The 25635-nt window shown below is 48.0% G+C and overlaps 3 protein-coding genes, 1 long non-coding RNA gene and 1 other non-coding gene across 5 annotated transcripts; 2 read left to right on the forward strand and 3 right to left on the reverse strand.

The window, feature by feature from the left end:
* Positions 1 to 337: 337 nt before the first annotated feature.
* Positions 338 to 1165, forward strand: LOC123418612 (protein H2A.6-like). Its single transcript, XM_045107035.1, has 2 exons — positions 338 to 566; positions 667 to 1165. The coding sequence occupies exons 1-2, from the start codon at positions 390 to 392 to the stop codon at positions 937 to 939; spliced, it is 450 nt and encodes a 149-aa protein (XP_044962970.1). The 5' UTR covers positions 338 to 389; the 3' UTR covers positions 940 to 1165.
* Positions 1166 to 12796: 11631 nt separating this feature from the next.
* TRNAA-AGC lies at positions 12797 to 12869 on the reverse strand. The gene has a single exon. It is a non-coding gene; the product is annotated as a tRNA-Ala (tRNA).
* A 695-nt stretch (positions 12870 to 13564) lies between these two features.
* LOC123418621 lies at positions 13565 to 16215 on the reverse strand. Its single transcript, XR_006617862.1, has 3 exons — positions 16015 to 16215; positions 15839 to 15927; positions 13565 to 14515 (listed from the first exon to the last, which is right to left on the reverse strand). It is a non-coding gene; the product is annotated as an uncharacterized LOC123418621 (long non-coding RNA).
* LOC123418620 (wall-associated receptor kinase 5-like) lies at positions 14522 to 19014 on the forward strand. Its single transcript, XM_045107041.1, has 3 exons — positions 14522 to 15878; positions 16193 to 16342; positions 16715 to 19014. The coding sequence occupies exons 1-3, from the start codon at positions 14990 to 14992 to the stop codon at positions 17881 to 17883; spliced, it is 2208 nt and encodes a 735-aa protein (XP_044962976.1). The 5' UTR covers positions 14522 to 14989; the 3' UTR covers positions 17884 to 19014.
* Positions 19015 to 19282: 268 nt separating this feature from the next.
* Positions 19283 to 20341, reverse strand: LOC123418618 (the record flags this gene model as incomplete). Its single annotated transcript, XM_045107040.1, is given in 2 exon segments — positions 19283 to 19554; positions 20020 to 20341. Coding segments are annotated over 2 exon segments (345 nt in total), but the record flags the coding sequence as incomplete, so codon positions are not given.
* Between the last annotated feature and the right edge of the window lie 5294 nt (positions 20342 to 25635).

Below are 25635 nucleotides of genomic sequence, written 5' to 3' on the forward strand. Positions count from 1 at the left end.
TGTTTTGTTAATAAAACTGAAACGTTTTTCTTCTTCACTTACCAAGGACCGCTGGTTGAATACTAATAAACAGAGGGGATTTTTTGTAAAATTGCCACGACGGACGGCAGAAGCGCTCCGCGCTTTATTATTAGGGAAGAAAACTCAATTTCAATTTCGAGTACCCTGTGGCAAATCTGTGCTCTCTGATTGGTCCATCTGGACCTCCCACGGATCACCCCCTGCCCGCGAATCTCCCCTCAGATCCAACGGCGAAGCGCACGACGTCACGCGGATCGCTCCCCCCACCCGCTTTGTCCCCGCCTCCAATAAAAGCCACCAAGCTCAGAGCATTCCAATCCAGGATCCAGCACCACACCTCGAGACTCCTCGTCGCCGGAGAAGCAGCAATGGCCGGAAGGAAGGGCGGCGAGAGGAAGAAGGCGGTGGCCCGGTCCGTGAAGGCCGGGCTCCAGTTCCCCGTCGGCCGCATCGGGCGCTACCTCAAGAAGGGCCGCTACGCGCAGCGCGTCGGCTCCGGCGCCCCCGTCTACCTAGCCGCCGTCCTCGAGTACCTCGCCGCCGAGGTAACCGCAGACCTTCTCGCTGTCCTCCAGCCTCCGTTCAGCCCTGTTCTTCTTGTGCGGGGCAGATGCCTGATTCCGTTCTTGGTTTGATGAATCGCAGCTGCTGGAGCTCGCCGGCAACGCGGCCAAGGACAACAAGAAGACGCGCATCATCCCGCGACACCTGCTGCTCGCCGTCCGCAACGACCAGGAGCTCGGCAGGCTGCTCGCCGGCGTCACCATCGCCCACGGCGGCGTCATCCCCAACATCAACTCCGTGCTGCTCCCCAAGAAGTCCCCCGCCGCCGCCGAGAAGGAGGCCACCAAGTCGCCCAAGAAGAAGGCCGCAGCCACCAAGTCCCCCAAGAAGAAGGCCGCAGCCACCAAGGAGTAGACATAGTCAATGTTGCTCTGTTCCATTTCTCATGGACATGATGACTTACTAGTCAGATACTCAGATCCGTCGAGGAAAGACGCCGTTGTATCTCTGATTTCTGTGGGAAATAGTACTACTAAAGATGCACTCCTTCTGCAATTGGTCTTGTGAATGCTTCGCACCTGCTTCTGCTTCTGAACATTTGCTTGCTACTACGTACTAAATAAGTTCCATTTGTATGAAATTCTCTCTTCTATCATCTGAAAACTCCCCTTGTTCTTTGCTAACTGAAACAAACATGTCACTCAATTTCAGGCACTCACCTTATGTTATGTTGATCACACCAATCATATTCCTGTCAAGCTGCCGGAAGCTGATTCTCTAAAGAAATCATGCCTCACGATTCGTATATTCCTGTCCATGAGAAACCAAGAAATGATGGGGGCGCTAGATAAACTGCAAGATGCTTCAGAAGTCTTGCGGATAAACATGGCAAATTATAGCTTGACCTTCATGTGAAACCAAGAAATCACTCCTGACGATTTCGTGCATGGAATTTAACCTTCAGGTTAAATATTATTGCAAAATATTCTTTGAAGAAATCACTCCTGACGATTTCTTAATCCTTCACCTCCATGTGAAACCAAGAAATGATGGTGGCGCTAGATTGCACATGTTATTATGGATTCACCTAAAGAAAGCAGAAACATATGCTAGGAAGGGCAGAAACACATGTTATTTTGCACGCATTCAGTTTTCTTTCATCTTTTTTTGTTGTTGGAAAAGACGTCTGGTTTTCTTTCTTCATTTTTTTTCTTGCTGCAAAAGGCATTTGGTTTTCTTTCTTCCTCATTTTTCTGGTTGCAAAAGGCATTCAGTTTTCTTTCTTCCTCTTTTTTCTTGTTGCAAAAGGCATTCAGTTTTGTTTCTCTGCATCAACACATGCAGCAGCTTCACAGTTAAGGGATTAATTAGAGCTGGACAGGGTACAATTAGAACCTTCTGGATATAATTCCAGCAAAATAACTCATGTAGAAACAGAAGACAAACTTTATGCATCCTGAGCCACAGACAACAAATTCTACACAAAACAAGGGGTGCAATCTTATATTCTCCAAGAGATACGAGATCCTGACAACTGTGTGTGTTGATCATGTGGTATAAATTCAACTCATAATAGCATCACCGCAGCATTGCTATCTTTTCGACGTACAAATTTATATCTAATAGTAGGAACCACATGCACGCACACACCAAAACAAAAAAGAGACAAGCTTAAGCAGAGATTAGAGCATGGTTAATAGCAAAGCTTGCTGCTGGCTATAAGAAGTGCCATGTCACTTAAAGTTTGTAAAAAAACCTGCTTGTATAGTAAGCTGACTGTAGATGAGCTATTAATTATTCAAAGCAATTAATGCATGCATGTGAATGGAGAGATGATTGGAAGGAAGGAGTCAACCGAGGCTGCATGCAAACTTTTTTCTCGTGTGCAGTGCTGCAGCCGGGCTACACAGGAAGCGCCCGCTTCAATCTCTCTCCTCCCTTCTCTCTCTACCACGTAAGATTTTGATGACATGGCAGACACTATAGCCTGCTGATTAGGACTTATTAGGCTTGCTCTTAGAAGTTGCAATCTCGACCAGACACAACACGGGACATAAGACTTTAGCTCGCCTCAAACGCTTGCAAGCGAGATAACTGATAATGCCAACACAAACAAGCTATCGTCTCTTCATGCCAATTGATTAATGTTGGAATAAACCCCAAGCCCCTCCCGTCGCTGGGCTGACGAGGAGGAGCTGGGGCTGCTAAGACTAGCCATAGTGGGAAGTAACTAAGTAGTAACATCAACGTCACGTAGGTAAAAAATCTGACGTGGCAAGTAATTAATGCGGAGAGAGATGGTGGTAGTAACATAGCTAGTTACCATCACATCACATATTTCAATGCATTATGTGTCTATAACCTAATAAATGCTAGTTTGCATGACACCACATGTATGTTACTCCCCACTATGGAGGTAGTAACATAGAGTAGTAACAACATTATGTTACTACTCCTAGTTACTCCCCATTATGAGCAGCCTAATGGTCCAGGCCTGCACCCTCGACGAGGGCAACGCAGCAGGGCCGGAGCTGAGCCTGGCTGCACCTCAGGCACCTCTGCTGTCTTCTTGATGAACAGATCATACACAAGGAGCCTGATCGGGAAGACACCACATGAAGCGTGGCATGGTCGCAAGCCCAACGTGCACTTCCTGCGCGTCTTCGGGTGCGTGGCTCATGTCAAGGACACGGGCCCACACCTGCAGAAGCTGGCGGACAGGAGCAAACTGATGGTGTTCATCGGGTATGAACCGGGCGGGAAGGCAGATCGCGCTTATGACCCCGCCACCAAGCGCGTGCACTGTTGAAATTTGGAGGTGGGCCTTAGGCCCACTAGAGAATTTCAGAAAATCTAAAGGGCCCATGTAGGTGGTGGCATGGCAAGGTGGTGGGAGTTTAGTCCCACCCCGCTAGTGGAGGAGAGTTTGGACCCCTTTATAAGGGTCTCTCTTCCACATGCTATTGGAGAGTGAGAAGAGAAGGTGCCCTCGCGCACTCCTCCTCCGCCGCCCGCCTCGCCACGCCACGCCTCGTCACGACGCGCCGCGCCGCGGGTTGCGGGAATGAGCCGAGCTCATACCTACGCGCTTATTTTTGCCGGTCAGGAATGGAGAATACGTAACGGACAAGGAAACGATCCGAGACGTCGGATCGTGATCGTTACCGACTCGGACTCTCCACCCAGCCGCCTTTATAAGCACGCGATCGCCTACCCTAGCCGTCACGAAATCAGATCACATCTGCCTCACGCGTTCGTTCCTTGAACTGCTGCTGCCGCCGGCGACTCCGCCCCGTTTACCGCGTACACGGTCGACGGGAGAGCAGGCCTCCGAAACCTCGCCTCTCCGGTTCCTGTACGGGAGAGGGGCGATTAGGTTTTTGGGGAGCGATCACGCGACTGCTCGCCTCCGTCCGTCTGCTTCGTCTACGTCCGCGTCGCCCTCGTCATCGCCATGTCTTCACCAAGCGAAGCTGATCGTCTCCGCGAGGAAGCCGAGAAGAAGACGGCAGAGGATACTGCCTCCGCCGCCGCTGCTGCTGCTACGGCCAACTGGCCGATTGGAGGGTATGACTCGTTTATCCTCTTGTTCGTATTTATTCTAGCAGTACTACTTGTTTGCATAGATGTATCCACTATATGCGTAGTATGTGCTAGGTTAGCTCAAGATCAGTATGTCATTAGTCTAGTCAATGCCATGCTAGTTATTATTTTGTGGATTAATCTACTCGGAAAATTGCCTATTTACTTAACAATCCAAAAACCTAATGTCTGTAGGAATTTTTCGAGTAATGGTTTTGCTGCTGCACTGAAACCGGATAAGTTTACCGGTACCTTTTTCAAGCGTTGGCAAACGAGAACCACCTTATGGCTCACGGCTATGAACGTGTTCTGGGTAGCCGGTGTCACTCCTACGGAAACTATCACTCCTGAACAGGAGAAGATGTTTAAGGAGGCCACCGTCCTATTCCTTGGAGCAGTCATTAGCGTGATCGGAGATAAGCTGGTTGATGCATATTTACATATGCATGTTGCCAAGGACTTGTGGGAGGCGCTCGAATCTAAATTCGGGGCCACCGATGCTGGGAGTGAGATGTATGTTATGGAGCAGTTCCACGATTACAAGATGGTTGACAACCGTTCTGTATTGGAACAAGCTCATGAGATAATATGCATAGCTAAGGAACTTGAGGTTCTTAAGTGCAATTTGCCGGGCAAGTTTGTCGCGGGCTGTATAATTGCTAAGCTCCCTAATTCCTGGAGGAACTTTGCTACTACTCTGAAACATCAGAGGCGTGAGTTCTCAGTAGAGGACATCATCGGCCATCTGAGTGTTGAGCAGAACTCGAGAGCAAAGGACTCCAATGGAAAAGCGGTGGAAAGCTCTTCTGCTGCCAATATGGTACATCAGAGGAACTTCAATTCTCACAAGCCCAAGGGAAAGAACTCTGTCCAACAGAATACCGACTTCAAGAAGAAGGGGAAGAAGCCCTTCAAGAAGAATAAGAAGGGAGATGGCTGCTATACTTGTGGTTCAGAGGAACATTGGGCGAACAAATGCCCAAACAAGTACAAGAAGCCGGCGCAGGACTCCAAGTCTGCAAACATGATTGTGGGCAACAATGAAAGTGGTGCATCTGGGTACGGTAATTTACTTACTGTATTTACAGTTTGTCAGTCCACCGATTGGTGGGTGGACACGGGTGCAAATATTCATGTGTGTGCTGACTTGTCATTGTTCTCTTCTTATCAGGCCACCGGTCGCGGGTCCGTATTGATGGGGAATGGCGCGAGTGCTTCTGTTCTTGGTGTTGGCACGGTCGATCTGAAGTTTACTTCGGGAAGGATCGTGCAGCTGAAGAACGTGCAGCATGTCCCCGCCATCAAGAAGAATCTCGTTAGTGGCTCCCTTCTGTGTAGAGAAGGGTTTAAGTTGGTGTTCGAGTCTAATAAAGTAGTAGTTACGAAATATGGACTTTTCGTTGGAAAAGGTTATGAATGCGGAGGTCTGTTCCGCCTTTCTCTAGCAGATTTTTGTAATAAAGTCGTGAACAATATTCATTCGAGTGTTAATGAATCTGAAGTTTGGCATTCACGTCTTTGTCACATAAGTTTCGGTGTTATGTCGCGGCTAGCAAAACTGAATTTAATCCCAACTTTCACTTTAGCCAAAGGTTCTAAGTGCCACTCGTGTGTGCAAGCAAAGCAACCTCGCAAGCCTCACAAGGCTGCAGAGGAGAGACACTTGGCACCATTAGAACTCATACATTCTGATCTTTGTGAGATGAATGGTGTGTTGACTAAAGGTGGAAAGAAATACTTCATGACATTGATAGATGATTCCACTAGATTTTGCTATGTGTATCTGTTAAATACTAAAGATGAGGCTCTACACTACTTTAAAATCTATAAGGCAGAAGTTGAGAATCAACTTGAAAAGAAAATTAAACGAGTCCGGTCTGATCGTGGTGGAGAGTACTTCTCAAACGAATTTGATTCATTTTGTGCGGAACACGGCATTATTCATGAGAGGACGCCTCCCTATTCACCCCAGTCAAACGGGGTTGCTGAGCGGAAAAACCGTACTCTAACTGATTTGGTTAACGCCATGTTAGATACATCGGGTTTATCCAAGGCATGGTGGGGGGAGGCTATATTGACCGCGTGTCATGTCCTGAATAAAGTTCCTACAAAAGATAATGAGGTCACTCCCTACGAGGAGTGGTCGAAGAGAAGGACGACACTCTCGTACTTACGTACTTGGGGCTGCTTGGCGAAAGTCAATGTACCGATCCCCAAGAAGCGCAAGCTTGGACCGAAGACTGTGGATTGCGTTAATTTGGGATACGCTAAGAATAGCGTAGGCTATAGGTTTCTAGTAGTGAAATCTGAGGTACCTGACGTGAAGGTCGGTACAATAATGGAGTCGAGGGATGCTACATTCTTTGAGGATATATTTCCCATGAGAGATATGCAAAGCACTTCTAGACAGGAATCTGAGATAACTCCTGAGCCTGCCATTCCTATGGAATATTATGAACAAACACATGATGAAAATCCTGAGGAGGATGACGAGGAAGCCCGTGGTAGGGGCAAGAGACAAAGGACTGCAAAGACCTTTGGTGATGATTTCTTCGTATACCTCGTGGATGATAATCCCACTTCTATTTCAGAAGCGTATGCTTCTCCAGATGCTGATTACTGGAAAGCTGCTGTCCGTAGCGAGATGGACTCCATCATGGCTAACGGGACATGGGAAATCACTGATCGTCCCTATGGTTGCAAACCATTGGGATGCAAGTGGGTGTTCAAAAAGAAGCTTAGGCCCGACGGTACAATTGAAAAGTACAAGGCTAGGCTTGTGGCCAAGGGCTATGCCCAGAAAGAAGAGGAAGATTTCTTCGATACTTATTCACCTGTGGCTAGACTGACCACCATTAGAGTACTACTCTCATTGGCGGCCTCTCATGGTCTTCTCGTTCATCAAATGGACGTTAAGACGGCTTTCCTGAATGGAGAGCTAAATGAGGAAATCTATATGCAACAGCCAGATGGCTTTGTGATAGAAGGTCAGGAAGGAAAGGTGTGTAAGTTGCTGAAATCTTTATATGGTCTGAGACAAGCACCTAAGCAATGGCATGAGAAGTTTAATACAACTCTGACATCTGTTGGCTTCGTTGTTAATGAAGCTGACAAATGTGTATACTATCGCCATGGTGGGGGCGAAGGAGTTATATTGTGCTTGTATGTTGATGACATACTGATATTTGGAACCAACCTCAAAGTAATTGAGGAGGTTAAGTCCTTTCTGTCTCAAAACTTTGAGATGAAGGACCTTGGGGTGGCTGATGTTATCTTGAACATCAAGCTATTGAGAGATGATGAGGGTGGGATTACACTTCTGCAATCCCACTATGTTGACAAGATTTTGAGTCGCTTTGGATATTCAGACTGCAAGATTTGTCAAACACCATATGATCCTAGTGTGCTTATTCGAAAGTTTAAAGGCACAGCTATAGATCAATTGAGATTCTCTCAAATTATCGGTTCACTTATGTACCTAGCTAGCGCAACGAGGCCTGATATCGCGTTTGCTGTGAGCAAACTTAGCCGGTTTGTTGCAAACCCGGGCGAAGTTCATTGGCGTGCTGTTGAAAGAATTATGCGCTACTTGAAAGGTACTGTCAACCACGGGCTTCACTATACGGGATTCCCATCAGTACTTGAAGGGTATAGTGATGCGAATTGGATCTCTGATGCTGATGAGATGAAGGCCACTACTGGGTATATGTTTACTCTTGGGGGTGGTGCTGTTTCCTGGAAGTCTTGCAAGCAAACGATCTTAACAAGATCGACAATGGAAGCAGAATTAACAGCATTAGACACATCTGGTGTCGAAGCAGAATTTCTTCGAGATCTTTTGATGGACTTACCTGTGGTTGAGAAGCCGGTTCCGGCTATCCTTATGAACTGCGATAATCAGACGGTTATTGTTAAAGTGAAGAGTTCAAAGGACAATATGAAGTCCAACAAACATATAAGAATGAGATTGAAGTCTGTCAGACGTTTGAGAAACTCCGGAGTGATAGCGTTGGATTATATCCAAACGGCTAAGAATCTGGCAGATCCCTTTACTAAAGGGCTATCACGTGTTGTGATAGATAGTGCATCGAGGGAGATGGGTATGAGACCCACATGAGTTGCCATGGTAGTAACCTAACCTATATGATCTGAGATCCCGTGAAGTAGGACCTGGGAAAACAAGCCAGTGGTGAACTGAGGAGAGTAACTTTACTAACCCACTCCGTTGGAGATGCAATACTCTCGGATACTGTATGGTAGGATGACTACTGTCTTAATGTGTTCTAAAGCTTATATGTAAGCAAGATGCTGTCCTACAGAGCGATCTTTGGAGGAACACACCTATATGAGCTTGACTGCTGGTCACAGTCTATGAGATTTGGGTGATCTCTAGTAAACTCATGAATAGGCCAGGAGTGTGACTAATATGCTCCACCCGAGGGGTCACCTTCGGCAGCCTAGTACTAGTAAGACTTGTGGTGAAGCTCCTTTACGCCAAACTGACAATTCAAGGCATAGTCCATTGTTCAGTTGTGAAGGGGTGTAGCTACTTGTTCTAGGTGAAGCTCAACCTTAACAGGTCTTCACTGAAATGCTGGTATATTAAAATAGTGATTGGAACGAGGGAACACGATGTGCCCTTGAGATCTGGTGGGGGATTGTTGAAATTTGGAGGTGGGCCTTAGGCCCACTAGAGAATTTCAGAAAATCTAAAGGGCCCATGTAGGTGGTGGCATGGCAAGGTGGTGGGAGTTTAGTCCCACCCCGCTAGTGGAGGAGAGTTTGGACCCCTTTATAAGGGTCTCTCTTCCACATGCTATTGGAGAGTGAGAAGAGAAGGTGCCCTCGCGCACTCCTCCTCCGCCGCCCGCCTCGCCACGCCTCGTCGCGCCGCGGGTTGCGGGAATGAGCCGAGCTCATACCTACGCGCTTATTTTTGCCGGTCAGGAACGGAGAATACGTAACGGACAAGGAAACGATCCGAGACGTCGGATCGTGATCGTTACCGACTCGGACTCTCCACCCAGCCGCCTTTATAAGCACGCGATCGCCTACCCTAGCCGTCACGAAATCAGATCACATCTGCCTCACGCGTTCGTTCCTTGAACTGCTGCTGCCGCCGGCGACTCCGTCCCGTTTACCGCGTACACGGTCGACGGGAGAGCAGGCCTCCGAAACCTCGCCTCTCCGGTTCCTGTACGGGAGAGGGGCGATTAGGTTTTTGGGGAGCGATCACGCGACTGCTCGCCTCCGTCCGTCTGCTTCGTCTACGTCCGCGTCGCCCTCGTCATCGCCATGTCTTCACCAAGCGAAGCTGATCGTCTCCGCGAGGAAGCCGAGAAGAAGACGGCAGAGGATACTGCCTCCGCCGCCGCTGCTGCTGCTACGGCCAACTGGCCGATTGGAGGGTATGACTCGTTTATCCTCTTGTTCGTATTTATTCTAGCAGTACTACTTGTTTGCATAGATGTATCCACTATATGCGTAGTATGTGCTAGGTTAGCTCAAGATCAATATGTCATTAGTCTAGTCAATGCCATGCTAGTTATTATTTTGTGGATTAATCTACTCGGAAAATTGCCTATTTACTTAACATGCACGTCACGCGCGACGTTGGCTTCGACGAGCAAGCAAGCTGGGACGGGCAGCAGGGGGTGGACGCTCCCAGTGCAACCACCTTTACTGTCGAGTACGGGCTGGCTCCAGCACCAGAGGGGGTGCGACGCGCCGCACCGGCGACGCCAGGCCCTCCACTTCCCACCAGCAGTGACGGGGACGCAGCAGCAGCCGGAGCCGACGCGCCATCTCCGATCACGCCCGCGAGCACAAGCGGGAGGGGCATCTTCCCTTAACCGAGCCCTGCAGTGTTGAACTCATCGGCCCCGATCGAATCACCACCAGCTGACCACGCAGGCATACATCCGATGGTGACACGCGCACGGGACGACATCATTCAGCCGAACCAGCAGCTCACGGACTACATCCTCGACCTCGACAACATCGACGACGAGGAGCTGCACCTCGGACTGGCAGAGGAGCCGGCCACGCTTGGTGAGGCCCAAGGAGATGCAGCTTGGAGACGCGCCATGGACGAGGAGATGGCGTCCATCGAGGAGAACTGCACCTGGCACCTGGCTGATCTCCCTCCTGGCCACCGCCCCATTGGCCTCAAATGGGTCTACAAGGTGAAACGCGACGCCCATGGCGTGACGATCCATCACAAGGCCCGCCTCGTCGCCAAAGGGTTCGTGCAGCGCCAGGGGGTGGACTATGAAGAAGTGTTCGCCCCTGTCGCCCGCATAGAATCAGTGCGCCTCCTGCTTGCTCTGGCCGCACGCGCGGGCTGGGGCGTGCACCACATGGACGTGAAGAGCGCTTTCCTCAACGGGGAGCTCCAGGAGGAGGTCTACGTTGCGCAACCCCCCGGGTACATCGCCGCCGGACAAGAAAGCAAGGTGCTGCGCCTTGAGAAAGCCCTGTGCGGGCTGAAGCAGGCGCCACACGCCTGGAACCAGAAGCTGGATGCGTGTCTCACCTCGCTCGGCTTCGAGCGCAGCTCCACCGAGCACGCCATCTATGGGCGTGGCCACGCCTTGTCTCGCCTCCTTGTGGGGGTGTATGTTGATGACCTGGTTATCACCGGCAACGACGACGGCGAGATCACACGCTTCAAGGCGGAGATGATGAAGCTCTTTAAGATGAGCGATCTCGGTCTCCTCAGTTTCTATTTGGTGATCGAGGTGCACCAGACGCCGGCGGGTACCTCACTGAACCAGACCGCGTACGCCGAGAAGGACCTGGAGCGCGGCGGCATGACATGGTGTAACCCGTGCGCGGTGCCCATGGAGCCCAGACTGAAGCTCAGCAAGCAGAGCACCACGCCCCTAACTGACGCGACGGAGTACCGCGGCCTCTGTCGGATGTCTGCGCTACCTGGTTCACACCAGGCCAGATATCGCCTTCGCCGTTGGCTATGTCTCGAGCTTCATGGAGGCACCCACCACCGAGCATCGAGCTGCGGTGAGGAGGATCCTGCGCTACATCGCCGGCAAACTGCACTGGGGCTGCTTCTACCAAAGGGGAAAAGGAGAAGGTCACCTCACTGGCTATAGCGACAGTGACATGGGAGGAGACGTCGGCACACGCCGGAGCACGACCGGCGTCATGTTCTTCTACGGCAATTGCATCATGAGCTTGCAGTCTCTCAAGCAGAAGGTCGTGGCTCTGTCTTCCTGCGAAGCCGAGTACATCAGCGCCACGACATCAGCATGCCAAGGGGTTTGGCTAGCTCGTTTCCTGAGCGAGCTCAAGAAGGAGAGACCGGTCTGTTTCCCGCTCTGGATTGACAACAAATCGGCCATCTCCCTCGCGAAGAATCCAGTGTTCCACGAACGAAGTAAGCATATTGACGTTTGGTACCACTTCATCAGGGAATGCGTGGAAAACAGGCAAGTGGAAGTAGAGTTCATCGGCACGGACAGTCAACTGACTGATTTGCTCACTAAGGCTCTCGGACGAGTTGGTTTCACGGAGCTTCGGGCGAAGATCGGCATGGTAGAAATCGACAAAGGGGCTTAGGCTTTAGGGGGTGATTTGCTGGAATAAACCCCAAGCCCCTCCCGTCGCTAGGTTCAGGTTCAGTTAGCGTTTCCCTTCCGTCAGAATAGGTCTAGGACAGTTAGCTCCCGTCGCCAACGACCTGAGCCAGTCTCGTGCCGCGCTGATCCGTTCGTGGGATGGCACGAACGCCACGGATCGCGTAGGCGCCAAGTCAGGGGTCACGATCCCCGTTTTCCCGTTGTAATCTCTGAATAAATAGCAATCAATAGAGATAGAAAAGCTGTGAAGTTTTCCAGCGCAAAAACCACCAGTGTTCATCGTCTACCTTGAGCTTCTCTCCCTCGCACCCTTGCTTCGTTCGATCCGGCACGCCAGGGGTGCTGGCAATTAATGACTAATGCCATCGCCAACACAGCATATAAAACGGAAGAACCTACAGCAAAAAAGCCATCTCTGCATCTGCCACCGGGGCGTAATTCCAGACAACTGCAGAGCAATGAATTTCATCAGCCAAACCAAGTTGTTCAAGTCATACATGCAGCAGCTATTAAAGTTATATTGCCCAATTTTTGTATGACTGAAAGAGTAACCGTTGCTACACTAGTATTGTGGACTTTTAACAAAATCTACAAATTTGGAGTCTCTCAGCATTGATACAATGTCAGCAGTACAAACATAGAGAAGCAATAGGGTGATTTGCAGAACAGTGGCACGTACGCCTAGAAAGTCCATCGCCAACATCAAGTTTTTGGCTACATTTGATGTTAGTAGAGGCTAAAAGATTGGTGGTTTTAAGAACTCCATAGGAGGCCAATTCCGAAGATCCTAGCTCATCAAATTATTTAAAATACATTTTTGTTATGATGGACATATGAGGGGCTCATGGAATAGGAAAGGAGAAACATCTGGTTTACCTAGCTAGTTGGGCAACATCTAAGCAAAGTGTTGTAGAGAAAATCTGGGTCCTCTCTTGTACTTGAGGAGTGGCAGCAAAAAGGAAAGCGATACATTTTGTTTAAGAAGAGTTCAAGTGCCCCAACCTGCTTGCAGAAGGTAAGCTTACCTGCTTAACAAGTAAATCAAAATAACATACTACAATACTCAGAACTGCCAAGGAAAAAACAAGTACTGGAGAAGTGGGGTATCGATCCCCATACCTCTCGCATGCTAAGCGAGCGCTCTACCATCTGAGCTACATCCCCATGATGACAGAAATCAGTAGCAACATAATTTATCCTAATAACGCTGTTAACATAGCTGACCATTATACTTCGTTTTTTCTTGCATTGTTCTTCTCTAGATAGTCGCAACAGCGTCTTGTTGTGTGCTGCAATTTTACGTGAATTGTTTTTCTCCAGAAATTGATAAACAGGACCGTGAAAATAACATCATTTGAATCATGATGTATGTCAAGCAAGGGACTCTTTCCTAAATGGATTAAACACCATCTGGATTGCTTAGTTTGTGTAGCTAAGACAGGGTGGGTGGTTTAGAAATAAAACACGAGTTACTAGTTTGCAGTGTCATTTTAGTGACACGACCAATTTGGTGATGTTAGATTATCTACGATCGCATAGGCTTTTGTTAATCATTTGAACAATACTGGCAGCTATAACAAATATAACAAATATATCGACAGTGTTGTTGACAACAGACGAGCACACACCCCTGCCTGCCACTGCACAAGTCCTAATTTCCATGGACAGTGCACGCTGCCAATTCGCCGGCAAGAGATTCAGTCAAGTGGAGGCCGGATACTGCTGGTTTATCTGCTTCGGTCGTTTGCTTCCATGGACACAAGCCAGGGGAGCTTGCCATTTGGCCGCACGGATTTGATTTTGGCCAAGTCTCCATTCTGAGAAGGCCGGCCAGTAGAAAAATGGCCTTATCCCCTTCCTTTTTCAGGGAAAAAAAATAGTTGACAGGTGCAGAACTCGGCCCATTTTGTTGAAGATGAGTTCATGAGCACAGTTGCTGCATACCGCGCTTTGCTTCAGTTGGAAGCGCTTCTGGGCACGAACTGGATCATTGTCGCAACTTCCTCCATATCCCGGCAACATACGCAGGTACTGATTTTTGTTTGAAATTATTTGATTACAGATTTTCTTCTTCTTGCCTCGCGAGCCGCCGCCCCAGCAAATCCTCCTCCACCATAACCGGATTGTCATCAATGCCAAAGAAACAGTTGAACACACTCTACCGCTGGAATTCTGAAATCAATGCCACACCTCCTTCCTCCGCGTAACAGCAATGCAGGGTCAGATGGCCAGCATTCTTTTGCTCCTGATCGCACAGGCGGCAAAAGTCTCTCGTGCGGACAGCCACTCGCATGTGGCCCGTCAGCCGTCCAGTTCCTATTTTGAAATGGCGGCCAGAGGAAAAACAAACCTCACCTACCATTCAGCCTGAATCAGCCAAACTCTTGCAAGATCAGTCCGCTCAAGTCTCGGGAAGAACTGAACCGCATTCAGAGACCTCAAGTCTCTGGCTGTAATTTCTTGCAAAGACCTCAAGTCTCCGGCTGTAATTTCTTGCAAAGAAGCATGAATTGGTTCCAGCTACATCTTGGTACTACTGATCTGCTGCAACCTTCGCAGCTACATCTTGTCAAGCAACGGCTGCAGCTCAGCCCTCCTCAGCTTTCTGAACCCTAGAAGAAAACCCAGATTCCGGCGAGGCAAAGAAGCGTGCACTGCACCAAAATCACTCGGCATAGGAGATAAATTGATACCATCACAGGAAATAGGATAGACCACACTCTTCGCAATGTTAGTTCTCAGCCCGGATGCATTACCAAACATCTCCAAGATGGCATGGACAGCAGCAAAATCTTCTGGCAAAGAATTATCTGTATTTATGAAGTAAAATTAGACTGTTTAACTGTGCAAACAACCAAAACCTTAAAACTAGAAAATGCGGTCTTCATATTTGCGCAAGGCTACAGTCATGCATGTGAATTCAGTGCCAGAAATCCAAAGGCAAGAAGCATTTTCTTGCATAACTCGAATCTAGACATGCAGATAGTTAAACCAAAGATGGACAAGCTTCTAGTATTAATATAATGTTTTGTCATTTATATATTAAGACTGCAGGCTCAACTGAAATTTTCACAGCAATTCATCTGCAAGATCATAGACATTTACCAAGCATTGTTAAAATTGTTCAGCCATGCTAAAATTTTCAGGTATATTTCGAGAACATAGAAATGGGAAGTGCACGGGAAAGAAGTGTTGCCTACAACTTTTAGAGTTGAATTGCCATTAGTTTGTTCACTATTTATTTTTTCTCTTTTTCTGTAGTGCCGACTGCTAAGACAAGTAATATGTCATTCTTGCTACTGGTAGTTGTTGCAGTCATGTTGCGCCTAGCATCTATATCAGCGCAACCTGACCCCGGATGCAAAACACAATGTGGTGATGTCGACATCCCTTATCCCTTTGGCATCGGTACTGGCTGTGCTATTGAAGGCTTCGAGATCATTTGCGAGAGGACTGCCGATGGAATTGACAAGCCGTTCATGCTCATTCAGGAGGCAGAGGTTCTAAGCATCTCGGTGCCCCGTGGCCAAATCCGAGTTCTCACGACCATCTCGACGTACTGCTACGACAAAAGTACAAGATCGATGAAACACAATGCTTGGTCCCTTGACTTCTCGCGGGGTCCGTACCGCTTCTCCTATGTACACAACAAGCTCATAGTCATTGGCTGCAACACACTCGCCTACATCAACAACCTCAGAGGCACTACAAGGTACACAACAGCGTGCGCAGCTGTGTGTGAGAGCCCGGCGACCCTGACAAACGGCTCTTGTGTTGGTGCAGGCTGCTGCCAAAACGATATACCAGAGGGTCTAAGTGGCTATAGCCTCAGTTTCTATGATGTTTACGGTGATTCCAATAGTACGCTTTTCAGCCCATGTAGTTACGCCGCCATGGTGGAGACAGAGACATTTAGTTTCAGCTCCGAGTACATAACTACTACAAGGTTCAATGATACCGACGATGGGCGGAAGCCGCTGGTGCTGGACTGGGTGAATGGAAATGCGACATGTGAAGTGGCCAGAGCCATGCCTTCTTACATGTGCCATAGCAGGAACAGCATGTGTGTGAACTCGACCAACGGCCCAGGGTATCTATGCAACTGCATCGATGGATATGAAGGGAACCCTTACCTCTTTGACGGATGCAGAGGCAAGTTCAGTTCATATCTTTGCTCCATGTGCATCTTTAGATCATGCACAATCGTGCAGATCATCTTTTCCTGTTGATAGTTTTTAAGGAAAATAACATTACTTACTGTCTGTCCTGATTTTGATGACTGGAAATACTTGAGTTTACAATTATTTACCTCATTTTTCTCTCCTTGATGTAATTCATCTTTACTTTGGTGGAAGAATGGCAAACGTGTCAGTCATTATGCCATTTGACAATTAGTATTTATTGGTACTCATATGCAGATTTTTTTTCACGCTTTACTATTCATTCAATCACTTGACCCCAAATAATTCGGTTCTTTGCTGTTGCAGATGTCAATGAATGTGATAAGAATTCAAGTATATGCCCGAAGTATGCAACATGCCACAACACTATAGGAGGTTATCATTGTTCATGTTCTCCAGGCAGAAAGTTCGTAATGGAAACAAAATCTTGCAACCCAGACATCACCCTTATCATAGGTAAACCACTAGTTGTTTTTAGCATTTTCTTAATTCTTGTGTAGAAAACAATGGCCAACTCTACATAACGATATTAATCACATTTAACCAAGAGGGCCCAAATAGTAGAACTAGCACAGCACAGGCAAGGACATGTTGGTGTGTCTCCTTGTGTTGGACATGCAACAAGTCTATCTGAGGAAGCTTTAAAATAAATAAATGAAATGATGAACATTGACAAAAAGTAAGTACAGAAACTAGCATCTGTACTTTTTTTTACAAGGTATAATTATATTTCATCACGATCCTTTAGCCCATTTTACTGTGCTTTTAGTATATACATTGTGAGATCAATTTGACTAACAGAAACACCTTTCATGTTGATTTCTGCAGGCATTAGCATTGGCGCTGTCGTTCTGATGATTATCATCTTCTGCATACGTCTAATATTTGAGAGAAGAAAGCTTGCAAACGTCAAAAAACTGTATTTTCAGCAGCACGGAGGGATGCTATTGTTTGAGAAGATGAAATCAGATCAGGGACTTTCATTTACAGTGTTTACTGAAGCAGAACTGGAACAAGCAACAAATAAGTTTGACAAAAGCCAGATTCTTGGACATGGAGGCCATGGCACTGTGTACAAGGGAATAATTAAGGATATCACTCCAGTGGCAATTAAAAGGTGTGCATTGGTTGATGATAGGCAGAAGAAGGAATTCGGCAATGAAATGCTGATTCTTTCCCAGATCAATCACAAGAACATTGTCAAGCTATTGGGTTGTTGCCTTGAGGTGGAAGTCCCCATGCTAGTATATGAGTTCATCCCAAAAGGAACATTGTTTGATCTTATTCACGGCAACAACCGTAAACTGCATCTCCCTTTCGGTTCTCTTCTAAGGATCGTCAATGAGGCAGCTGAGGGGCTTGCATTTTTGCATTCCTATGCAAACCCACCAATTTTACATGGTGATGTGAAAACCTCTAACATCCTTCTTGATGAGAATTACATGGCAAAGGTATCAGATTTTGGGGCATCTATAATAGCACCAGCTGACAAAGCCCAATTCGTCACAATGGTTCAAGGGACATGTGGTTATCTGGACCCCGAATACATGCAGACGTGTTGCTTGACAGACAAAAGCGATGTTTATAGCTTTGGTGTTGTTCTTCTGGAGATCCTAACTGGGCAGGTGCCACTGAAACTTGAAGGTCCTCAGGTACGCCGGAGCCTGTCGTCAAGTTTCCTGCTGGCTATGAAGGGGAACAATCTTGATAATATGCTTGACAATCAAATAAAAGGTCATGAGAACATGGAGTTGATTGTAGGGGTAGCAGAGCTAGCTAAGCAATGCTTGGAAATGTGCGGTGACAATAGGCCCTCGATGAAAGAGGTATCTGAGGAGCTTAGCAGATTAAGGAAGCTTTCGAGACATCCTTGGATACAGCATGATACCGAGACAGATAGTTTTCTCGGTGTAATTGAAATAGAACAAAGCTCTGAGTACACAGAGAAGGATGAAACAATGCCCATAAATCCAAGCAGTTCTTACTTTATGAGGTGAACCAAAACAGTGCCAATTTTATTCTTTAGCACTTCCATTCGTGATGTAACCTTCTCCTCCTTTAGTTATATATGTGGCATCTTATTATAAGACTCTATTGGACCCTTGGGTATTACATAGACACAGCATAATTTAGCAAGAGTATATGCATCATGGTACAAAATGGGGACACATCCAGTTGTTAGCCATCTATCCATTTGAACTGTGCGAGCTTTCATAGAAGTTTCCAAAATCACCGAGAGGAGATTAGTGGACGACAGGGCATGAAAATGCGATCAAGTTTGGTATTGAAACTGTGCTATATTACGTCAAGTGATTTCTTTTTCTTTTTTTGAGGGAAGTCAAGTGATTTACTTGGTCGGGTGGACTGGGCTGCTCACTTTGGATGTTTTAATGCAAGGAAATGCCATCTTGACGCGCGTGTTAGACTTATGTTACGGGTGGTCCACTTCGTTTGTTCTATTTTTAAAAATCCACATGTAGATCCCAGACAGGTCGCTGCACTTGCTAGATTCTTTTATTTTTGCGCGCAGGGAGGCTTTCAAGCTAGTTTGTCATGTTGTGCATGATGTATCTATATCGTGTGCATTCCTTTTCCTTTTTCGGGAGAAAAAAAGGGACACAAGATATGGGCAATAATGTGCGTTCCTGACAATAATGCTAGGCCAATTCGTGACTATTCGTAATGGATAGTAACTATAACCTATTACATAGACACAGCATATATACTCTTTTCCTGAGAACGTCATTAAAGCAAGGCTAGCTGGAGGTAAATCCTGGAACACCAAGTACAAGATAAAGGAGCTGCACAAATACTGAGAAATAATACATGGCGCACAAACATGTGTGTGTTGAAGGTTCTGTACATACTTTCTCTGACTGGCAAGTATTGAAGGAGATATATAAAGGGCACATTTGAGTCACACTAAATTGTTCCAAATCACAGACAGATAACAGTTATGGCATAGCTTGCTATGTTATTGGAACAAGAAATACAGTGACATACCTAATTGAGTGTCATAGAATTCTTGGCGTGAATGTAGGTAAGTGAAAGCGTGTAATACATGTACACTATCTGACCATGATTTTTATTCTGGCTAGGGTGTATGTGCGGGTTGCGGAAACAGTTACCATGAAGAGCCATGCACATTCAACAGCAGGAGAAATCTCAGAATATATCGTCACTGGGCAATGCATAAAATCAGAACATGGAGAGAACCAAAAAGGAGACCATTCAGAGATGACAAGATTCTTTTTGTCAGTTTAAAAGGAAGCATATACATCTAGAGAGAGAAAAATCAGCAATATGCTATGTGAACACCTTTGAATAATTGAGAGTAATAGTCGAGACAAGCAAATCCATAAATTAGGTGTGCCATTCCATAATTAAAACAACATGTGCACAAAGGAAGTTGAATATTATTGGTTCGCCTGCAGTAACCTTAACAACATATTTCTTTGCGAGTATAGTGTTTTTCCTCTCTAACCCATAAGACGAAAAAAGGTAGATAGGATCAGATCAACTGTTGATATCTAATTGGAATAAAACTTACCGATGAAGCAAAATTCCATATCCAGTGGGAGTTGAACCCAGGCCAGTGCAGACATGCCACTATGCTCTCACGGGCGACGGCTTATCGCCCCATCCTCAATTTTCATCTGTGAATGACCCTAAGTTTTAAAAGTTTGACAAAAAATCATTTAATAACCAACTGAATAGCCCATAGCCCAATACTAAGAGTGAATCAGGAACACATGCAGATAAAGTTCATGTTGAAGATTTTAAACTGAATGGCCCGTACTAAGAACTAGTACTAAATTGCTTGGCCATCTAGATACCAACAGAATCAGAGTGTATGAAAAACATGCGCTCTGCTTGACTTAACTGTCACTCTGTCAGTCAAGTCGAACCAGATATCTTCATGGACTTGGTTGAAGAACCAATGACGACGACGAACTCGGGGGTTTGCTAGGTGGGATCCCCACTGATTTCTAACCCTTGCGGTTCAAGATTGTAGGATATCCCCACCCCACTGCAATCGTCTGATGTAGGAACTATCTCGGCATTTTAGCCCCTTTTCAATGGTAAATTCAGGTGGGGAAACATTCCGGAAAAAGAAGTCAATGGTTGCTGACCGAGGAGCAGGGAGGGGAGGGAGGTCGCCGAGCCCGTCGGCCCTGAGTGGGGGCTTCTCCGGTTGAACGGCAGGCAGGCAGGCACTGATCGAAACGCGTCCACGTACTCCGGCCCGACCATCCGCGCGCGCCGCGGAGAAACGCATCGGCGTTGTAGGAAGGCGGCGGAGGAGGCCGGTCCCGCAGGTGCCGGGGATGCCCACGGGAGGAGATCAGTGTGGTTGAAGAGGCGGTGGCCGGAGGAGGGGGACGGACCCCGCCGGATTGGGGCGGATCGCGCCGTCGCCGCCGCCGAGCACCTCGGCCGGCGTGGTTTAGTTGCGGCACGGGAATCTCGGAGCTGTTCTTTTTCCAGAGTCGTTGGATCCCCATCCCACGGTGAAAAACAGAAGAACATATGAGAGGAATCTTTGAGCTAAGGATTAGTAGACCACGAAACAAACAAAAAGGTAACTGAATCCTGTTCATGGCAGAGGGAGTGTAGACATAGTCAACATGCTATATGGATTAAAAAGTTATATTTTTTATTGAGTTGGATAAGAAAGAGAAAAGGAAAAAGAAGAAATGCAAACCTCAGACTAACAGTCGGCTAGATTATACACGGACAACCGAGCAGCTACCGCCAAGCACCGCAGCCATGTCCGAAAGGAAATCACCCTCTCACGATGGTTAGGCCTATCCATAGCTCTATTTGTAAAGCGTCCCTAAAGTGTCGCTTGAGGGACGCTTTAGCATGAGAGCGTCCTTTAGGGGCAAGCTGTCCAGATCGCTTTAGGTGTATGTGTTTAAGGCGTTCGTTTTAGACTGTAAAGCGTTCGAAACATCCGCTTTAGCATCCTAATGGCCGCTTTAGTACACTGTGACAGTCCGAGATCAATACTTTAGAAGATTCATCTTTTATTCCGTTGCCGTCGTGCGAATAGATTGGTTGTCGCATTCATCATCGCATCATGCACATCATCTGCATCGTGTCGGCACTCCGTTGCCACCAGTTTTCAAAACCTGCATCCGTTAATAGTTGTAGGTTCTCTCTGTGTTCATCCTTGACCGTTTTGAGACCAACCACACACGCACGCGCCCGTGACATTGATAAAATATTGTTTTTAAAGGTGTTCGTAAAATGTTCTCGGATTGGGTTGAAATTTGGCGTGCGGTCTTGTTTTAGTGTAGGTAGGCCGTCTGCCAAATGTCGCCGCAATCGGAGTCCATTTGATACCCGAACAGTCGACCCTACAACACTGTCATCGGTTTATCGGCAGATGCTTTTCGGTGTTTTAAAATATCGTGTCACAGGCCACGAGTCTCCCTCTCATCCCCACCTAGCCTCTCTAACACAGTCACTACAGCCCACAAAATCGACCTCTCTGATCAGACCATCCGACCGCGATCGGAGGGTCGAAAAACACCCAAAACCCCCTAACCCTAACACCCCTTTCCCTATTTAACAACCCTCCCGTGCCATTTTGGGCCTACCCTAACCCTTCCTCGCATTCCGCGCCAAAAACCTAGACAGTCTCCCACCTCCAGCGCCTCCGGCCCGCCTAGGCCCGCGCGAGGCCCGCCCGAGCCCATCTAGACCCGAGTCAACCGTCGCCGTCGGAGCTCCCAATCTCCCAACGCCTCCTCGCCATGGGCGCGAATGGTGCTCGGACCCGCCTCTTAGGTCCTGCTCGCCGGAGCCGCCATCGACTCGGCCTCCACGACGGCGGTCAGTCCACCCGCTGGCGACGGGGTCAAAGACCACCGCGCCGTGCGTGCCTCTCCTTCCTCTCCTCGTTTCTGTCTCCAACCACCATCAGCACCACTTGTGAGCAGAGGTAGCGACCAGAGATTCCGACGACGGCGCCGTGGCCTTCCCCCTCGTCCGCCGCGTGACCACCTTGCGGTGGGGGCGCCACCGTCGAGCGGTTTGGCTGTGGTGCGCCCCTTCTACTTTTTCGACGAGCCCGCAGGCTTCTCCGGTGGTTCTTCTACCTGTGACAGACAGGGAGGGAACCGGCGACGGCCCCGTGGCCTTTCTTCTTTTCTCCACCGCGTCGTTGCCATCCCCGTCGTCGGCTGCGCGCGCCGTCGAGCGGTTTGGTGATGGAGCTCTTTGCACCTCTCGGGGTGGTTCTTTGTCCCGGCGCCTCGGCTTGCCGATGCACGTCGGGATCGAGAGGAACAGGCGCGGCCTTGCGGCGGCGTTCTTTGCCGGCGAGGCCCGAGGCCCTACTCCGGTGTACTTTTGTTTTTTTGTTAAATGTTCTTTGCCCTGTTCTAGGGTTCGTCGTGGGGAGGAAATCTTTTCTTTTCTGGACTGTTTCTACCGAAGCCATCTTGATCCTAGAGGCATTTGATACCATTGATGGAATCCTCGGATCTACTAGGCTAGATAAGTCCGATAGTGACGATGGGGATTACCTTGTCCTGCACTTGAGGTGCTCCCGCCAGCGTCCATCGATGAGGTGGTGACGGCAACGGCGACAGAAAGAGGTGTGGTAGCGGCGGTGCTTCCCGTGAGCACTGCGCTAACCCTAGACCAGAAGGGCTGTTGGTGGGATGTCTGGCGACACGGTTAACGTCGTACCACGTGCCCCGACCCACACCTCTTTATTTATAGCGCAGATCAGGGGCCCATCAACCATAATGGATTGGACGCCCCCGATCAGGGCGCGTGGATCAAGGGTCCGGTGGACCGTTGGGCCCACACGAAAAAGATCAACCTAACAACATCATCATTTATCTTTCTTTTTTTAGATGTCATCATCATGTATCCGAGCAAGCATGGCTGTATGTTATGTTTGGGCCCTTGTGCGTGCCGGACTTATGGGCCCATAACCGATCAGAACCCAGAGCCCGACCGCAGAGCATCCCTCTCTCCCGCACTCCCCAGCCCAACTTTATAAACATCCAGGCAGAGGCAGGCCGCACTCTCACTCTCCCTCTCCTCGCGACGCCAGCGACAGCCAGCAGTGAGCGCGTGCGGCGTCGGTGCGGAGAGCGACGCGACCGACTCCCGAATCCCGATCACCACCGCCGCCGGCAGCCGCAATGGCGAACAAGGGAGGGAAAGGATCGTCGTACCCCCCGTCCAAGTCAGGTGACCCCCCTTCCGTTTTATCCCCCCTTCCCCCCTACTTTTTTTTGCGTCCATGTCTCAACCCTCGACCAACGCGGCGACCTTCGCCGGATGAAACCCCGGTGGGTTCGGGATCCTCGGGTAGGATCCGATGCGATTGGCTAGGGATTAGGGTTTGCAGAACGCCGCCGAGGGTTTTTTGCTGTCACGATTTTGGCATCCAAAGGATATGAAATTTTGGCTTCTGGAGAATGTTTGGATCCAGTTTGATCGGTGCGAGGGCTTACTGTTCAGTTGTTTATGTGGTCTTCGTCCGATTTTGTTATGGGTGTGTTATAACTGTTTTGGTTCAGGGCTTCTTTTGACTGTAGGACTTTCGGAGCAGGATTTTTTCCTAGCACAACAATGGCCTTTGGATTGTGGAATTGGATTGGATTATCTATATATGTGCGCTTGTAGAAATACATCTGGCTAATGTTTGTTACGGAATTATTAACCTTGACAACTTTGCTACTGCATTGTTGTGTCGTCTCACTCATATGTGGGTGGGTTCTTATAATTTGGTGTCTCAAGGAAAACTGGAAGAGTAGATGATTGAGTTGCTCAAAATGACAATGCATTAAACGTTGCTGGGCATTGTGGAATCAACTAGCAAGCAGCCTATTAGGTTTTGGGTTTGTTTGCCTGTGGAATAAGGTAACACTAAATGGATCCATTTGTGTTTATGAACAAGTGCATGGCTAAATTTAGCTATTCCTAAGGGTTTTAGTCTAACAGATATATTAATGGTCCTTCCCTTCAACAAGAGAGCCCAATATCCGTCGATATGTCTCGCATGCCTTCCTTGGAACAAGTTTTTGTTTATTTTGGTGCAGTTATAAGCACACACAAGCTTGGTCTGTGTATTTAAATTCCATTCTTGAGCATCTTGGTGCGGGTGTTTTCCAATTCTCCTCCCAGAGGAAGATCAGCTGTTAATGTAGGGCATACTTGGTTGGTGACTAATTTTGTCACACTATTTCTGCCACACTTGCCTTGCTTAATTATGTGCTCAAATTCTTAGCCTCCACTTTGGATGCTCGAGGGACTTTCACCACACATTTTGTGTGTATGACACGTGGACTTATTTGAACAAAAGAATCTTGCCTTAGGTGTGGCTAGAACCAAATATACACCTAACTTGGTTAAACTTGCCTAACTTGATATGTGGCAAAGTGTGGCAAGGTGTGCTGGGAACCAAGCAGGCCGTAGTTAATCCAACCTTCACTATTTTGGTAAAGGAAAAAAAAAATCCTTGAATCAAATGTAGAACTAAACTAGAAAACTGAGGCATATGCCTATTCTGAAATATGACATGTGTTATATGCTCGTGGTTCTGTGATAGTTCGCATTTTTTCGTATCTGTGTTACAATGGCTTATGACATGCCTTAAATTCTCTCTCAAGAATATACTTCTTTGGAGAGCATGATGATTTATTCCTTGCATATTTGAAGTGGTCCGAGCACTACTCGCTTGGCCAACGGAGGATTGGCTTTAACTCCTTTTACGGGGTAAGGGCCAATATGCTTGGATGTTTACCAGCAATAGGTTATCTATTTCGAAGCATCTTAGAAACACGCACTACAACATTGTTGTCTTGTTGAAATGCATGGAATGGAGTGATACATGAATCAAGTCTGCATATTGTACTGGGTATTTTTGGAATCAAATTTAAATAGCAATATTTAGCAGCACTATCGCAAGAGAACTAGTCATGAGCATGGGCGCGAGGAAGTTAGACTATCCACGTGGCAGAGCCACGACTTGGTTTCGAAATCTTAAGAGTTTCAACTCTAGCGTACCGCAACTTGTTTGAAACTGAGAGGCTTTAAGACAAAATAAAGTGAAATTATGGGGCGCAAATAAACAAAAATTGCGGGGCGCAAATAAAGTGATATTGCGGGGCACAACAGCAACAAAACAACCACCGCCTATATATCTTGAGTTATTGACCTCCATTTCCGCTTCATCCCACCTCCAACTTTCTTCCTCTTCCCCTCTACTCCAGATCTACTCCACCGCCGCCTCCCATGGCGCCTCCAGCCAGAAACCTTAATCCTAATCCGAACACTAACAACCTCGATCCTCCCTTCGACATGGGTATTCTCTTCGGGTCGGTTCCTAACCCTACGCCTACTACTGCGCCCATGTTCCCCGCCGCCGCCGGCCCGCCGCCGCCGTTTGGCCCTTACCCCCACCCCTCGGCCACCTCTCCCTTTCACAGCGTCCCCTACCTCCACCACACGCTGGATCTTCACCCCCCCTATGCCCCGCCCAACCATCTCCTTCCCCATGCCCCGCCCCCAACCATCTCCTTCCGTTTCCAACATAAATGCAAACCCTAGCGTCGCCTTGCGCGGCGGCTACCTTCACTACCCCGCAGGATCTCCGATACCTCATACCCTCCTCAGTCAACTCCTACAGGCGAAACCTGAACCTGAGTGTTAACCTCAGAGCTGCCTTGGGCCGCCTGCAGGATCGCCAAATCTCCCATGGCCAGCTCAGGCAACTCCAC

This window comes from Hordeum vulgare, unplaced genomic scaffold (genome assembly GCF_904849725.1).
Source record: "Hordeum vulgare subsp. vulgare unplaced genomic scaffold, MorexV3_pseudomolecules_assembly, whole genome shotgun sequence".
In the NCBI taxonomy this organism is placed as follows: Eukaryota; Viridiplantae; Streptophyta; class Magnoliopsida; order Poales; family Poaceae; genus Hordeum; species Hordeum vulgare.

Bases quoted from the DNA above. Each gene is read 5' to 3' on its own strand.
- LOC123418612 (XM_045107035.1), top strand. From the start codon at position 390: ATGGCCGGAAGGAAGGGCGGCGAGAGGAAGAAGGCGGTGGCCCGGTCC. The intron at 567-666 runs GTAACCGCAGAC...GATGAATCGCAG, and splicing joins TCGAGTACCTCGCCGCCGAG to CTGCTGGAGCTCGCCGGCAA.
- LOC123418620 (XM_045107041.1), top strand. From the start codon at position 14,990: ATGTCATTCTTGCTACTGGTAGTTGTTGCAGTCATGTTGCGCCTAGCA. The intron at 15,879-16,192 runs GCTCCATGTGCA...TTGCTGTTGCAG, and splicing joins CAAGTTCAGTTCATATCTTT to ATGTCAATGAATGTGATAAG. The intron at 16,343-16,714 runs GTAAACCACTAG...TGATTTCTGCAG, and splicing joins AGACATCACCCTTATCATAG to GCATTAGCATTGGCGCTGTC.